General features: G+C 42.3%; 1 protein-coding gene across 1 annotated transcript; it reads right to left on the reverse strand.

Annotated features, from left to right (window-relative positions):
• Positions 1 to 12,336: 12,336 nt before the first annotated feature.
• LOC147465308 (uncharacterized) lies at positions 12,337 to 15,960 on the reverse strand. The gene has a single exon (XM_086486692.1). It carries the CDS (start codon positions 15,958 to 15,960, stop codon positions 12,337 to 12,339), a length of 3,624 nt encoding a protein of 1,207 aa, XP_086342818.1.
• Positions 15,961 to 17,156: the final 1,196 nt, after the last annotated feature.

Below are 17,156 nucleotides of genomic sequence, written 5' to 3' on the forward strand. Positions count from 1 at the left end.
TCCACGTGAAGATCACTTTGGATATTGTCCAAAGTGCTTTGGAGACCGGGTGAATAGCCTCCCTGCCCTACCTTTGCTGCTAATTTTCAAGAAGTTATCTCAATCTAAGGAAACTATCTTAGTTGATGATGTGCTGCACATTAATGGTGTCACTTTCATTCGTCATGCTGATTATGGTAATAGCATCCAATTGTTGCTTGCTAAAAGGCTCAGCATTGTACAAAGTGTTGCCATCACGCCTTACGTCTTCATAGATGCATCAGGAAGAGTCGAAGTGATCCGAGGTGCTGACCTTCTGTGGTTGATCAGGCTCATTGGTCCCAAGGTGGTGCAACTAAGCTAGGCTCTTGTGTGTAAGTATGGATGCCAATAATGAGAATGATGATCCCCGCATGTTTCCTTTCCATTTTGTGCGTCATATCCGTGTGAATATTTGTATTGATAGAAAAATCTTTTATCAGCAAAGAATAGCCCTGTTGTTTGGAGCCGAGAGACTTGGGGAAATCTTGCGCTCTCCTCATCCTGTTATTCTACCCTTACTAGACTATTACCATTCCTTTGATGTGTCGATCTTCATCCTATTTTGAGCTAAGTTGTGCTAAAGATCCAAATTGTAATTACCATACTCTATTTTAAAATAAATTGGAGCTGTTTGTGTAATTGTTTACTCTCTCACTTATGGCCTTCCCTAATTTTTATGGTAAGCCTGGGGAGGTTGCTCCAGACTTTTTGGATAATTTGGAAATGGCCTTTCTGGTATCGGGAAGGGATGACGAAGCTACTAAGTTAAGGGCCTTTCCTTTGGTCTTGAGGGAAGGTGCAAAATTATGGTATCAAACTTTGGCACCTGAAGAAAGAAGAGACTGGGAGTCCTTAAAGATGGCCTTCATCGAAGAATTTCACCGCCATGAGCCTCCAGAGGAGATATGGAGACAGCTCTTAGAGCTACGCCAAACATCACCCAATGACTATAGAAGCTATGAAGGAAAGTTTTCCAACCTGTGGGAGAAATGGTGTGCATCACTAGGTGAAGGAGAAAGGGCGCAAGAATGCCTAAAGAAGGACTGTTTCCTGGCAGGGCTTTACCCCATCCTTCGAGAAAAGGTAAAAGATAAATTCCCAGATATCTTTGATAAAGCTATGACTTATGCAAGGGAGAAGGATAGGAAGTTAAAATTCCAAGCTCAACTACAAAGGGGAATAGAGCCTCCACCGCTAGCTCAACCTACAGCAAGGGTAGTAGCAGGGACAGGAGCAACAGACCAAGAGTCCTCTCAACAAGAATTACTTCAACAAATCACCAGTCAACTAGAGAGCCTGTCCATCAATCTGGTTCAAGGTGTAAGGGCTCCCCAGCCAGGAAATGAACGAAATAGACAAGAAGGACAAAGGCAAGCACGTGAGTACATTTGCTACAACTGTGGAGAGGTAGGTCACGGCATGTATTATTGCCCCCATCCACGACGCTATCAAGGAAATGGTAATCAAAGACAGCCTCCTTGCCAGCAAGTCACTCCTCCTCGAGCTAGGCCACTAAATGGACAAAACGCACACGTGGCTCCACCAATCCAAATATTGAGACCCCCTCCTCCACCACCACAAGCACCAGCAGAGATCCCTCCACTACCATCGGGAGGGGAGGACAGGGCTGTCTCTGTCATAAGTCTTGACAATGGTAAGGATAAAGGGAAAGAAAAAATGGAGGAAGCTGTTGCCATGCCAATAAAGAGAGTTAGGAGACAAATAACTGATGAAATGGAAGCTTCAGAGCTGGATAAAGGGAATGAGGGTTCCTCCCAAGTGATAGGAGACAAGAAAAGGAAGAGTAGGTCAAGGAGGCACATAGGAGTAGAAGACTTTCCACTTGGGGTAGGATCCATACCTTACGACCTGGTAGCAGATGTGAGTAAGCAAGGACCAAAGATTTCATGGCAGCAACTCCTCCACCTTTCCCCAAAGATACGTAGAACCTGGTCTAAGATGGTCAGCACCAGGAGGGCTAAGGCAAAGTCAGTTGGGTCTATTAGTGCAAGAGGCATGAAGGATATCGTGCCAGTCATTGATGCAGAGATTAAAAGTCAGCGAGTCTCCAATGTGTACGTAGATGGTGGAGCCGAGATTTGTGTTATGACATAGAAATTAATGCACAGGTTGGGTTTGGAAGTAAACGAGCAAACTTCCTTACAAGCTAAGATGGCAAATAATGTAAGGGTGGCTTGTGTGGGAAAGGTTAATGGAGTGAAGGCTTCAGCTTTTGGTGTGGCAATCTCAATTGATGCTTATGTGATCCCAACTAAGGGGGAGGGCTATCCGCTAATCCTTGGAAGACCTTGGCTTATGGCTATGAAAGCTAGGCAAGATTGGGAGACAGGTTCCCTTGAGTTACGACCAAATCATAAGGTAGGTGGCAAGCAACAAAAAATTGTGTATGACATGAAGCACGGTAGACAACAAGACCTAGAGAATGGAGACTTCTATGCTCTTCATTTGAGGATGAGTCATCTGAGGAGGATGCTAGCTCTTTGGAAGTCATGGGTATAATACTGCGAAACCCAGAAGGAGAAGGTGGTCAAGACTCTCTAAACAAGGAAGAAGCCACAGGCTTAGAGGAGATGCTAGCTAAGGACCTACTAGAAGAAGAGAGAGAACCCTATTTGCAGGTACTAAAGAAGCATGCTGGCCTCTTTATAACTGATTACGAGCACATTAAAGGAGTGACGGTAACCCAACACCATATCCAATTAAAGGAAGGTGCCGTCAACCTTGTTGGTGATGAGGTATTTGCACAGGTTGAAGCTCTAGTAGGTCATGTTTCTGAGTATAAAGAGATGGTTGTGGAGACGTTTACAGAGGGTTTGGATACAGGTTTAAAAAGTGATCAGGTTTGCTTGGCTATGCAGCAAGTGGAGGCAAATGGCAGGGTCTTGCTATGTTATGTGATGCTATGGATACATGTGTTATTGGAGGTTGCTTTACATATATTTTTGTGTCAATGGCGAGGTTTTTTTGAAGTGGACTATACCATGGAGGGTTCTGTAGCAGATGGTAGGATAGCTGCTTATGATTCAGGTTTCTCAAGTGATGGCAAGTATGCTTATAGTGGACACGAAGGATTATGGATGCAGGGTGACGAAGCTCCGTGCTATAAAGAGCTGGAAGGGTGGCCTGTCTATTGGCCTACAAGTGCAAAGGAAGGCTTGGATATACATGTTTTACAGGTTGATGGCAATGAGCAATGCTTTACTTTTGATCCAGGTGGATTCTACACCATGCGTGGGGGAGCTTTGAGCTTTCCATTTGACCCTGGAGGGTGATGCAGTAGCAGATGCTTTTTTCTCTATCTCTATCCTATTTATATAGCCACTATACTATCATTTTTCTTATACAGTCTATAGCTCTATGTTATATAATTCTCTCTATATAATCATCTTTTACCTAAATAATACTATGGTTGAGCATGAATGCTCAACGAGGGGTTGCCAAAAAAAAAAAAAAAAAAAAAAGAGAAGAAAAGAAGAAAATGCTACCAGTGAAAGCGGATATTGACAATGGATGGGGTATGGCTTTCAAGGGTCTGGGAGACCAGTTGTTAGTCATGGATGGATACAATTATTCATCAGAAAGGACTAAACAGGGTGCATCAGCCAAGAAAGCAGTAACATGGCAAATTCAATTGGTACCAGGTGGGTAAGTATTCAAGAGAACCCTATTGTAGCACAACCTACAGCTAGAGGCATCAAATACCTCTAGCTTAAGGTGGAGGGCTATATGATGCATGGTTTTTAGGACCCCTTCTGGAGTAACTTTTTTTACCCATGGTAAATATTTTTTACTGCACCATAAGTATTTGGTAGGTAACAGTTCACTGTTACTAGAAGCAGTGATTGGGCATCAACAATGCAGTTACAGGAGGAGAAAAAGGGAAAATCTTATGGTAAAGGTGAGTCAACAGGGATAAAGACTTTTGAGTTGAAAAGAGACATGCTGATTTTTTCAAAGAACACATGTCAAAAGAAGCCATGGTTGAGGATTTTTTGAGAATTTGATATTCAGGAGGACCCAGCAGGTCCCCCCCTGACATGTGCAGAACCTCCAGTTTCAACAGCCACCTACCTGCTCTTAAATGTTGGTCAAGGCCTTATCCCCATGTGTCACAATCAGAAAAATCAACATTTACCCTCCCCTCTCACATCACTCTAGAGAGTATCTTGATGGTGACATATCAAGTGATCTCAATCTGTTGACCACCCTAAGCAAAAAGTAACCCCAATCAGCGGATTTAAGCATGCTTATCCCTAATCCTAAACCCTCTCAGAAACCTATATAAGGAGGCCTTCTCTCACTCAAAACACAACACTTCACCCACTTCACCAAGCAATGAAGCTATGACGACATTGCTCACAACGAGGAGCTATGGATGGAGCTCTACTCTCTCTCCCTCTCTCTCCCTCCCTCTAGTATGCTACATTACTAGCCCTAAAACCTAAACAAGGAGTCTTCTCTCATGCTCCATGGCCACCATCCTCGCCATCATTCTCTAAGGTATTGATGTGTTGCAAGTAGGATCATACCTACTTGCTGGGTTGATTGTTTTTTTGACAAGGGATTATACCATCCTTGGCTTGCTTCTCTATATCCTTGTTATGTATGATCAGATGCCGTTGTATTGTTAAGCTGATGTCTTGTGTATATATATGCTACATAAGATCCCTAAGCTTCGTTTCTATGTGTTTTGCCATATGTTTTGATGCCATCATAATGCCAGAAGTCTCACTTGCCTATGTGCACTATGTGTGAGGTCCCTAAACCTCTTAATTTAAGGTGGTGCCCCCCTTGTTTTGTTCTTTGCTTGTTTGCATGAGGCGTGGTTTGTGGAGTGTGCACGAGTACAGAGGCCACCCGATTGCACTGCTCTTTTTCCCGCTATCAGAATGGTTTACTCCGGAATGAATAAGGAAAGAGAGAGGGAGTGCATGACGACGAGTCAGCCATGTAGGGGCGGGATAGGGCAAGGCAAGGTAGGCATGTCGCGCAACAAATAGAAGGGGATGGGCAGGACTGACCCGGCTCAGGCCCATGACGGAGTTTATTTTTTTATAATAAAAAATTTACCTTATGGGCAACAACCGCGTGAGGTGGTTAGGAAGCATGCTCTAACCTGCACCCATCAGGATTCAATTTCCATTTGCTATACGAACAACACAATTTTGCTTGAGGTGAATTGTCCATCAGATGATGCCGCGAGGAGGAGATTCGAGCACAATTCGAACAAAACCTTTTTCCTATAGCCTAAGCCTTCATGCGAAAATTTTGTCAAACTTTGAAAAAACCAAACTAGTCTAAATAGACTGAAAATTTAAGACGTAACAACAACAAATGAGCAGTATATACAACTTAGAAGCAAATGATCACATCAACAATCTATAGAGGACATTAATTTAAGTGAGGAAATTGAAGGAGAGCTTGGTTTTGATTTGTTATAAAGTACTAGTACAACGGCGCCGCCTTCGGCGGCGGCATTGCCTCCGACAGTGCTATGTGGATTTTTCCTCTCTCTCTCTCTCTCTCTCTCTCTCTCTCTCTCTCTCTCTCTCTCTATCTATCTATCTTGCCTCAAAATGTCTTCTCTCTCTAAAGTACCTACCCACCCACTCTCTCAGGGTGTGTGAGTGTGTGTGTGTGCTTCGACCTGCACACCACTCAACACACGACTGTGTGTGTGTGTGTGTGTGTGTGTGTGTGTGTGTGTGTGAGATCGAGAAAAATCATTTTTCGAAACGTACAAAATTTCTTTGCTTGAATTTGCCAAGAGGAGATTTCAAAAAGTTGGGTTACTTTCTTTATTTTGGGACGGAATTTTGCCTTTTCCCACCGGCATATTTGAAATTGAAAACGACATGATATTAAGCTGAGACACATTTTTCCCGAGCACAACCAGTGTGTGTTCTTCTTCTTCTTCTCTCTCTCTTCTCTCTCTCTCTCTCTCTCTCTCTCTCTCTCTCTCTCTCTCTCTCTCTCTCTCTCTCTCTCTCTCTCTCTCTCTCTCTCTCTCTGGTTTGTGCACCTTGTCTCGTTTCAGTAGATTCGTTGGCCTACCCTGGTTCACCACGCCATAACTAGCGCCCCCACAACCTGGTACGATGTTGCGACGGTTGATACCAAGAGCCCGGGCGTGAGGCTGTGAGTTTGCTCGGGCCCATACATCTCTCTCTCTCTCTCTCTCTCTCTCTCTCTCCCCCAGTCATCAAGGCTATAGGGAACTCTTTCATCAATCCTCCTTCAAATTTAAAATGCAGAGGTAAATCCCAAAATTTGTAAGTGGGATTACACTAAACCTTGGTGTTTTTCGAGCATTTTTCTTTGTCTACATACTGGGTGGATTCTCTCTCTCTCTCTCTCTCTCTCTCTCTCTCTCTCTCTCTCTCTCTCTCTCTCTCTCTCTCTCTCTCTCTCTCTCTCGGGAGCATGATACACAAAGGATTAACGGCTTGGAGGATTACAATGTACATTCATTGATGTGGTCAAAGAATCTCAAGCAACGAAGAGGACAAGGAGGGTTAGCATGTATGGTTAAGAAAGGATTGGAAGATTTTGTATCAATTGTGAAAGATGACAAGTACAAACGTTATGTATGGCTGAAAATTATGACACCAAAAAGAGCACCCATTTTTGTAGCCGGTTGCTACATTCCTCATCATGATTCTCCCTTTTATGCTTGCATGGATAGAGATCAACCATTTTCTGATTTGGAAGAGGACATTGCTTATTTCAAAGGTGAAGGTGATGTTATTGTATTTGGGGATATGAATGCTCGCACAAAAACATTGCAACATGATACTCAACAATTTGATATGCCATACATTTCAAGGGAGTTGGAGGAAGTTCACTTGTATGATCGTACTTCAATGGATGAGAAAGAGCCGGATCACTATGGAAAGTTACTTTTACACATGTGTAATAGCACGGGTATGCTCATTGCCAATGGTGTATCTTTGTGGAGTGGAACCAATGGATTTACATGTAGAAGACATAATGGGGATAGTGTGATTGACTATATACTACTCTCTGAAGCCATCATGTATCGCATAAAGAGTTTTATGTTTGGTCAATGGACCCCGGAATCCGACCATCGCACCTTATGTATTGACCTTTCATGTGGAGAAGCAACTAAGCATGATAATCTCAGCCAAAGGAAAGAGAAGTTATCACTATGTATGGATTTCAAACGGGCACCAATGTACATTGAAATGGTTGAGCAAAAATTATGGATGACAAAGCTTCAATGTGATGCACCATTGGAAACTAAATGGGAAGCTTTCAAGAAAGCTATTTGTTCTTGTGCGGAAGAATGCTTTGCCATAAAGCATCTCCATGGTATCAACAAAGATAGATCACGCAAAAGGTGGTTTGATAAAGAATGTCAAGATGCTCGAAAGTCCTTGATAAAGCTTGATGCAACTATGGACAAAGACAACTATCAAAGTCATTTGCATACATACAAGGCATTGATTCAAAAGAAGAGAAGAAGATGGGAAGTAAAGCAACAAGAATTTCAAGTCCAAGAAAAGGCACATGCATGTGGAAGATTTTGGAGAAACTTGAGAGGCAAGCGGGTTGAGAATTTTGGTAACTTGAGTCTAGTGGATATGTACACACATTGTAGGCAATTATATGAGCAAGAAAATACTGAAAAAATGCCATTTTATGGTTCACTCCCATGTATGCCGTCTTTTTTTACTATTGAGGATGTATGCGGTGGGCTTGAAAAGTTGGCCACTCGCAAAGCGGGAGATCTTCAAGGTATCAAGCCGGAGATGATCAAATGGACGGGAGATTTTACCCATGAGTGGATGTGTGATATGTTCAACCTTGCACTTCAACATGGTATGCCTTATGATTGGAGTACTAATTGGGTTAAGCCTTTGCATAAAGGAGGGGATGTAAAGAATGTAAGCAACTACCGGACTATAATGATTGGGTCTCTTATGGCAAAGTTATTTGGGTGCATAATGGAGATGAAATTGAGTGATTGGGCTGAAGAGAATGACAAGCGTGCAAAGGGACAAGCGGGTTTTTGTCGATGCCATAGCACCATTGATCATCTTGTCACTCTTCGTGTTCTCATGGAGGAAAGTCGGTTGAAAGGCAAGCGATTGTATTGTTGTTTTGTGGACTTTAAGAAAGCCTTTGATATGATTCCACGTAACAATTTGTGGAGAAGGATGGAAGAACTCCAAGTGCCAAGTGAGTTTATGCTTGCGGTTTCTCGAATCTATGAGAATGTGATTTGTCAATTGCACATGGGAAGAGAAATTTCAGAAATTTTTGTAAGTACTATTGGGGTTAAACAAGGATGTCCATTGTCACCAACTCTCTTTGGTCTATGCATCGATCAATTGGAACAAATGGTACTTGACTTTATGCAAGAAGAAGGCATTGAAGAGGTCACTATTTGCAATGTGGTAATCATGCTTTTGTTGTATGCGGAGGATGTAGTGCTTCTAGCACACACTTTAGAAGATGCACAAAAGCTTATGGTTGTCCTTGAGAACTTTTGCTTGCATAGTGGGCTGATTGTAAATGAATCCAAAACAAAGGTTATGCTTGTGAAAACCAACCATAAGGAGAAGCCATGCATTGTGTACAACAACGAGACACTTGAAGTTGTTGAGAGCTTTAAGTACCTTGGCCTTGAGGTTCCATCCAATCACAAGTGGCATGAATGTGCTATGCGTCGTTTGGAAGCGGGAAAGAAAGCATATTATGCATTTGAGAACATGTGTAATGCGGGAAACATCAAGTGTTGGGTTCTCAAGAAGTATCTTTTTGATGCATTGGTGACACCGGTTCTTCTTTATGGAGTTGAAGTGTGGGGTGGGAGCATCTCAAAGTCTACTTGGAAAGAGTTTGAGAATGTCCAAAAACGTTTTCTTACAAACTTTCTCCAAGTTAAGACACAAACACCATATATGCTCCTACTTCTTGAGTCGGGATCTCTTCCAATTGAGGTTATGGGCATGGAAAGGGTTGTGGAGTACATGATAAAGATGCGTCAAAACCCCTCACATCGACTTCCTACAATTGCATGGGAAGCAAGCAAAAAAGTTCAAAAGACACATAAAAGCAAGATCTTGAGCACGGGATGGATGCAAGACATAAAGAAGTGGTTTGGGAGATGGGATGCATTACACTTGCTACATGATGCTTCAATTGACTCTCAAGTGAATGAAGCTTTTCTACAACGCCAATGTATTACGGCTTGGGAGAAATCCGGTGGGTCACGCTTCATACATTACACCACCTATATTGCCCCCAACTACAAAACCTTGTTCTTCGCTGAGAGAGGAAACCGTACTCACACTTACATGCTTGAGCCTATTCCCTTGTTCGCGATACGCACTATCGCAGCAATTCGGCTTAGCTCCCATTTCCTTCGATGCGAGATAGGGCGTTGGGGCAATGGAGAAGAGTCAAATCGATTGTGCACATTATGCTCACTGCAAGTTCGAGAGTCTGAGTACCACACACTACTAGAGTGCTCAGCTTTTGATCACATCCGAACTTGCTTCTCTCACATTTTCAGCCATAACTTAGAGCTACACACTTTCCTCTCCCAGCCAAAGTGTGGGCTCTCCATTGCGACTCTCATCACTACAATTTTGGAGCATCGAGAGTCACTCATCAGCCATACACATACTACATCACATGTAACTTTGGTCCCATAGGTCATATTTGACCTCCGAGGACGATAATAAAATCTATCTATCTATCTATCTCTCTCTCTTTGTTGTCCATGTACTGGGCTCTCTCTCTTTCTCTCTCTCCCCCCCCCCCTCTCTCTCTCTCTTTGTTGTCCATGTACAGAGCTCTCTCTCTCTCTCTCTCTCTCCTTTCCTCACTCTCTCTCTGTCTCTCTCTCTCTCCCCCCCTCTCTCTCTCTTTGTTGTCCATGTACAGAGCTCTCTCTCTCTCTCTCTCTCTCTCTCTCTCTCTCTCTCTCTCTCTCTCTCTCTCTCTCTCTCTCCTCCTCACTCTCTCTCTGTCTCTCTCTCCCCCCCCCTCTCTCTCTTTGTTGTCCATGTACAGAGCTCTCTCTCTCTCTCTCTCCTTTCCTCACTCTCTCTCTGTCTCTCTCTCTCTCCCCCCCTCTCTCTCTCTCTTTGTTGTCCATGTACAGAGCTCTCTCTCTCTCTCTCTCTCTCTCTCTCTCTCTCTCTCTCTCTCTCTCTCTCTCTCTCTCTCTCTCTCTCTCTCTCTCCTTTCCTCACTCTCTCTCTGTCTCTCTCTCTAGCTAGAGAGAGAGAGAGAGAGAGAGAGAGAGAGAGAGCCCAGTACATGGACAACAAAGAGAGAGAGAGAGAGAGGTATTGTATGTGTTTGAAATTTATAAGATGGACAACATTTGAATCTTTGCAAAAGTCATCACAACATATTTTCAAACTAACTTTGCACCAACATTTATAGAGTAATTGATATTTCCTATGCCAAAAAATATAACATCCGTAGAGACTTAAGATTTATACGCTCAAAAGCGTAGCCTACGAACCACCCATGGCCCACGATGTAAAACACATCTACCAATCACTGGAGGAAGAGATCCTAACACAAAAACACGCAGGAACCAAGCACCGAGACTAAGATTTTGAGCAAACATAGCATTAATTGGACGGGTTCTGCCTAACTCTGCAATGGTGACACGTGTTCTGAATCCTCTCTGAATAGCAACTTGAATGTAGCACAGCAAGCTCGGATCATATGAAGCATGATATATACCCACCATCAAGAATTCTGGGTAATATTGTGATCTATAGCCAAACAAAAAGCTATTAATATAGATAGATATTTTGATACACAAAAGCTATTACTTTACTATATCAACATCAACATTGTTACCTTGCTACATCCAAGTCCTCGAGTAGATGAATCACCTGCATGGCTGTGATTGGACCCCTCCATAATGGTGGATCTAATACATAATCGTTGACTGTGAGATTTAAATTCTTTAAAGTATCGAAATGTCACAAACACACATATATAATATTTTACCTCGGGCGTGTCGAGGTCGTCTCCCTAATGTATAAGTCACAGAGGCATTAGGATCCATCTTCATTCATACATATACATATATACATAAATAAAGGATTAGAAATTCATCAAAAAGCACATGAATCATAAATCTCTCAGCACTAATAAATTTTAGTCAATTGTTTCAATGAATACACCATGTTTCGTAAGAAGATATACTAAGCTTATAAATGAAAAAGAAATAGTTGCGAGAGTGAATCTGCTTTTTTATTGGATGATAAAACATATCCAACCACGTTAAACCCCATGGCAAGGGGGTGGCAGGGGGCAGGTCAATTGCAACACCTCTTTGTAGACAATGTTAGAAGTGTATGTTCTTTGATCTCCATGTATACTAACGCTTGTTAAGTGACTATCACCAACCACAACCTTGATGGCAGAAGAGGATCTCACGCGAGACATTGCCACATACAGTTGACCATGGGTGAAAACAGGTGTTGGGAGATACAATCCAAGAACTCCCAATGTTTGGCCTTGCGCCTTGTTGATTGTCATCCCAAAAGCACAACGTAGGGAAAATTGGTGACGTCTCAAATCAAAAGGGAGACCTTCTCTAGATCCCATGAGAAAATCAATCCTTGGAATGAACACTGCATTTCCTGCATGTGACCCTAAAATGATTTCTGCTTCAATCACTTTGCTATGGAATTGCTTACAAATCAAACATGTCCCATTACAAAGACCACTTCTTGGATCCAAATTGCGAAGCAACATAACTGGAGCATTCTGTTTCAATTGTAAAACATGCGGTGGAAAACCTCCCCCAAGATCTAAACTATTTACAAACTCACTTGTAAATAAAATGCTATCACAATTTGATTCACATACTACGTCTGCACTGACATATTCCTTATAAGTACCAGGAAATTGTTGCAAGCCCAAATTGTTTATAGCATCCACCTCCTTGTTCCGTGGAGCCAAAATTGCTCTATCCTTGAAAAAGCTTGCATGGCAAGTCTGTGTTTCAAGGTCTCTATATATGCAAGCAACCAATGCTTGCAAATTATTTTGTGGTAGCATCATGCAGGCCGGAAAAGCCACATTATCAAGTATGCCCCCATCACAAACATGGCCATTACCAATATCAAGTGTCCATTGCACAAACTCTCTTTCAATAACATTACTAAAACAATTGACCACTCACATATTCTGTGTTAGATGCATGATTTCTGTATGTTGCCAAATGTATGAATGGCACAAAGATGCATTGAAAATGTCTTCTCTTCCCCCTTTACGCACAACAGGTAATATCTATCTGAAATCACCACCAAGGAGGAGAACCTTTCCACCAAACAACATGTCATTTTTCATGACATCTCTTAGTGTCTTATCAAGAGCCTCAAAAGCGTGTCTGTGAGCCATGGGGGCTTCATCCCATATGATCAGTGAACTCATTCGCAATAGCTCAGCAAGCTGGCTGTTTACTTTAATGTTACATGTGGACTCAGAAGTTATATCAATAGGGATCTTGAATCTAGAGTGTGCAGTCCTTCCATTGTCGAGAAGTTGTGCTGCAATCCCGGACGATGCACATGCCAAAGCTACTTTGGACTCTCCATGTATCCGAGAGAGCAATGCATTGTAGAGATAAGTCTTTCCCGTTCCACCTGGCCCATCCAAGAAAAAAACAGTCCCTATGCTCTGGCCAGCTGCTTGTAAAATCCGATTGTAAGCTTCCCTTTGCCCAACATTGAAAGATGATTCCATTCGAGCAGACAATACTCTTTGTTCCTCTCTGTTATACATGAACTCTTCAGCAAGCACTCCATGCTCACTCATGGTTTGCAGTGTGTGATCCACCTGGGGCATTCCAGAATAATCCGAGAGCCTCTTTCCATAGTGTTGAAGCATTGTCTCTAAGTTTGATAAAGCTTGGTTTTGAGCCATGTGTTCACAGATATTCTCCCTCATATGATATACATGGTCCTCAGAAATGTCCTTACAGAAGCGATTCCACAATGCACCAGGATGTATTGGATCACAAAAAACCAAAATGACTACAAACAGTAGGCGCAATTGTTGCCCTGTTTGTTGAAAAGAAGCTTCTTCCAAACAAAGAAACCATTCATCATCAACTTGCAGTAATCCTCGTGCATTACATTTTTCTTTAAATGTGTCATATACTTGTCCATTGAAGGTTCTAATATCCTCAAAAGACTTACATCCTTTGCACATGTTGAGTAACATACGCAAATAGTACAAATCTCTAGCATTGGGAACAATGTGGTACATTCTTCCAATCATGTCACCAATCTGTCTTTGAGTCCATGTTCTACTTGCTGGCTTCCAAACCCACTTTGTTGGAAAGTCTATGTACAACAAATCGTTTTCCTCTGGATATTGTTGATTTGCAACAAACCACTCAGTGAGCGTTGTCTTTTTGCTGACCTCTCCCTCCACCACACTCTGTACAGTCGCTCTGTCGCTGAAGATGACTTGATTTTGATGAGGCAAGTGAACTTGGAGCCGTTGTATGTCAGGTTTCTCTTGATGCATATGAAACCCAAGTATACTCCAGATAGCCTCAGATGATGATACATATCGAGCATTAAGATAGTTTGTAACTTCATTTAGAAGCCCTTCACTATCTTGTAGAACAACAGTGGCCCTGTCATGTCCCTTATACACATACTTGTAGAGATATTTCACAGCAGATATAGTGGAGCAAACCTCCACATTGATATGTGCATTGTATCTTATTGACAAAAATGGATTGTATGGAACAATCCATTTATTACTCATTTGCACTTTATTACGAACAATGTAATTTCCATCATCCCTCCTCATGTACGTTGGGTATCCATCCCTAGCCACAGTAGTCGACGCACTGAAGCTTCGAGGATATTTAAACCTGCACTTTCCATCTTTCATACATGGAGCATTCTTATTCAAGTTTCCACACGGGCCATGCACATTACACCGAGTGATAACATCATACAATTGTGGAAAAATTACTTTATCAGGAAGCTCTGCACACACAATCTTATCATAATGCAATGTCTCTGTTGGATTATGCTCAGATGCAAGTATCAATAGAATGTGAGCATGAGGAAGGCCTCTCTTTTGGAACTCAATCACAGAAATGTGTCCAATGACCTTACCAAAAATAGCTCTCTTAATCATCAAGCCCATCAAATCCTTGAACTTATGGTAGAAAACATGGGCAGTAAGATCAGGACGATCATTGGATGTCTGTCCAGGCAGTAATGCATCCTGTATCTCTTTCCATCCAAGATTGCATGTGAATGTAATGAAGAGATCAGGTTTTCCTCTCTTGCGTACAATTGCCATAGCATCCTGGTACAGCTGGTGCATATAGCGAGGGCCACCAACATACGAAGAAGGCAATACAACCCTTCTTCCAACATTAGCACCCAATAACATTTCTCTATCATCCCTTGCTCCATCTCTTGCTCCAACCATATCTGTCAAGCCTTGATACACCTCACTGCAAAGTTCACTTTGATGATTACGAACCCACAAAAGCCTCAACTCCTCCATACAACTATATGCATCAACAATATATTGTTGCAGTAGCCTACCACCATGTAAAAGACATTGTGTTGTGTCATCTCTAATTTGCAATCTATACTTGTAGAAATCCATCATAGAAATATACTTTGTAGTTCCATTTACTCGCTCTCTGTTTACTTCCGCTCTGTTCACTTGGGGTATGTAAGGATTCCAACCTTCTTCACCACTTGGAAATAGCAACACATATAATAGAGGCATGTATGACCTATGGCAATTTGAGATTCTTTTTAGACCACCACCCAAAAGATTCAACACAATATCACGATGGCCAATGTTGCTCTCTTCACCCTGACCAGGCATGATTGCAGCAACTTCCACACTTGTTGGAGCAACATATTGCCAGCCATTTGTACGCTTCTCAGTAATGACCATCCTAATCTCCGAAATATTGGAAGTTTGGACCATTGTAGCAAACCCCCTAAAAGCTTGAACATACGGATTTACTCGATGCATCATCGATTGCAAGCTTTCCAAAACATCTGGTTTGAGTTTTGAAACATGACTCATCCTGTTTTGCAACTCATTCTCAGTGTCAAAAAAATACAACTGAGCAAAGAGAGGGATTTGACCTGCTCGTTCTTCTGGCATCAATGGACCAATGTTATGATAAATAGATCCATGCACCTTGAAGGTATAGATTCCTTTTCTTTGGCAAAGAGATTCATCTATATGAGCTCCCAAAGAAGCAAATGCCAACACACTATTGTATGCTCTGATATGTTTCAAGAATTTTCTACTTCTAGTATTGCCCCCGTGCATCAATTCCCTTAATTCTAAAGGAGGTTCACTTAATGGCGGCAAAGAAACATTTCCTGAGTTGCAACAACTCTTCCCCACAAATGTGCGAATGGTCTTTGCTTCTGTTTTCCAAGCTAAAGCACCACATAAGGAGCATGCAAAATCCAAGTTGCCTATGTTGTGAAGAATACACTTTTCATGAGAAAGAGACAACATAGAGACATGCGTCAAGGAAGTGGTCTCAGAATATAAGTAGGTGATAGATAGACAAAGTGTCTCAACTTTGGAGTAATCTCCCTCTCTGGAGACAATTACAGGCTCCTCAGGAACATCTCCATTATTGGCCTCCAAATTGTCTTCCACTTCAATCCTTACATAACTTTGCGAGAGAATTGACTCGTTAGCAATCCTTCCTTGAGGAAATTCATTGCATCGATTCATGTTTATCAAATGGTGGCAATCTTCCAAGCGAGGCACATCAATCTCACCCAGAGAACGTCGAACTCTATCTCGCACTGTTGCACGTCGCGTAGCTCGAGAGGCTTGACATATCCTACTACGTCTTGCATGTCCAGGAGACAACACCTTTGGGCCAATAGCCATCTATCCAAAAAAGAACTCTTATAAGTACTCACAGATATATACAGGTTAGTATCTAGAGAATTAAGAAGAGAGTATGGAGAAGAAAGGATTTCCCAAATATGTCTATCTTTCTTTGAAGGAGTCAGTGAGAGGAGGCTTGCCAACCCACATGGTAAATGTCTACGAAGTTCTATATCTGTCTCTCTATATCTCATCTAACTACTACTAAGGATATAATTGGGGGAGCGAGTCCATCCGATTAGCCCATTGATGATTGTCGGTTAAGGCCTGGGTTTCAGCCAACAAATTTCCATTGCAGTTACAACGCGCCAGTCTGCACGTCAACCGGAATCTCGCAGTCGATGCAGACGTGCCAAGTTAATCCATTATTGGTCGACCCTTATTGGCCATTTTGGCAACCCACATCAAGACGGATTCAAAGGTGCATCCAAATCAGCCCCGAGGTGCTTCATTATGAAGAGTTACCATGGTGACAGGTTAAGGCTTGAGTTTCAGTCGGCAATTTTCCATTGCTGTTACAATGCGCCAGTCTACATGTCAGTCGGATTCTCGCAGTTGATGCAGACGTGCCAAGTTAACCCAATATTGGTCAACCCATTATTGGCCATTGAGGCTTGAATTGTTGTGTACATTCCGTTTACGCAATCAGAAGCAAATACCATATCGGTAATGGTGTGCATGTGATTGCATTGGGAGAGACACTCTCACTTTGCATCTGCCAAAAATAGACCAAAGCTTTTTGACCCTACCCAAATTGGGCATATCTGGCAATCAATGCATTGAGAGAGAGGGAGAGAGAGAGAGAGAGAGAGAGAGAGGGCAAGGGGGGGCGGGGAACGAGAGGTGTGACTCAAAAGACACAATGGCAACAAAAATACTACAATTATGGAGATCCTCTGAGAATGTAGCAATCAATGCATTCAAAGAGACAGCATCCTATATAGGAAGCTCTCTCCCATTTCTTGTGCTTTATGAAGTGCTTCACATTTGTCATACCTAGAAAGAAGTCAAACATTGCACACACCTAGAATACTTTGTGTGTGTGTGTGAGTGAGTGTGTGTGTGTGTGTGTGTGTGTGTGTGTGTGTGTGTGTGTGTGTGTGTGTGTGTGAGAGAGAGAGAGAGAGAGAGAGAGAGAGAGAGGGAGAGAGAGAGAGAGATTCATTGTAGCATAACTTGAGAGAGAGGGCAGGAGG

Source organism: Adiantum capillus-veneris, chromosome 1 (assembly GCF_014529385.1).
Source record: "Adiantum capillus-veneris isolate H3 chromosome 1, ASM1452938v2, whole genome shotgun sequence".
Classification (NCBI taxonomy): Eukaryota; Viridiplantae; Streptophyta; class Polypodiopsida; order Polypodiales; family Pteridaceae; genus Adiantum; species Adiantum capillus-veneris.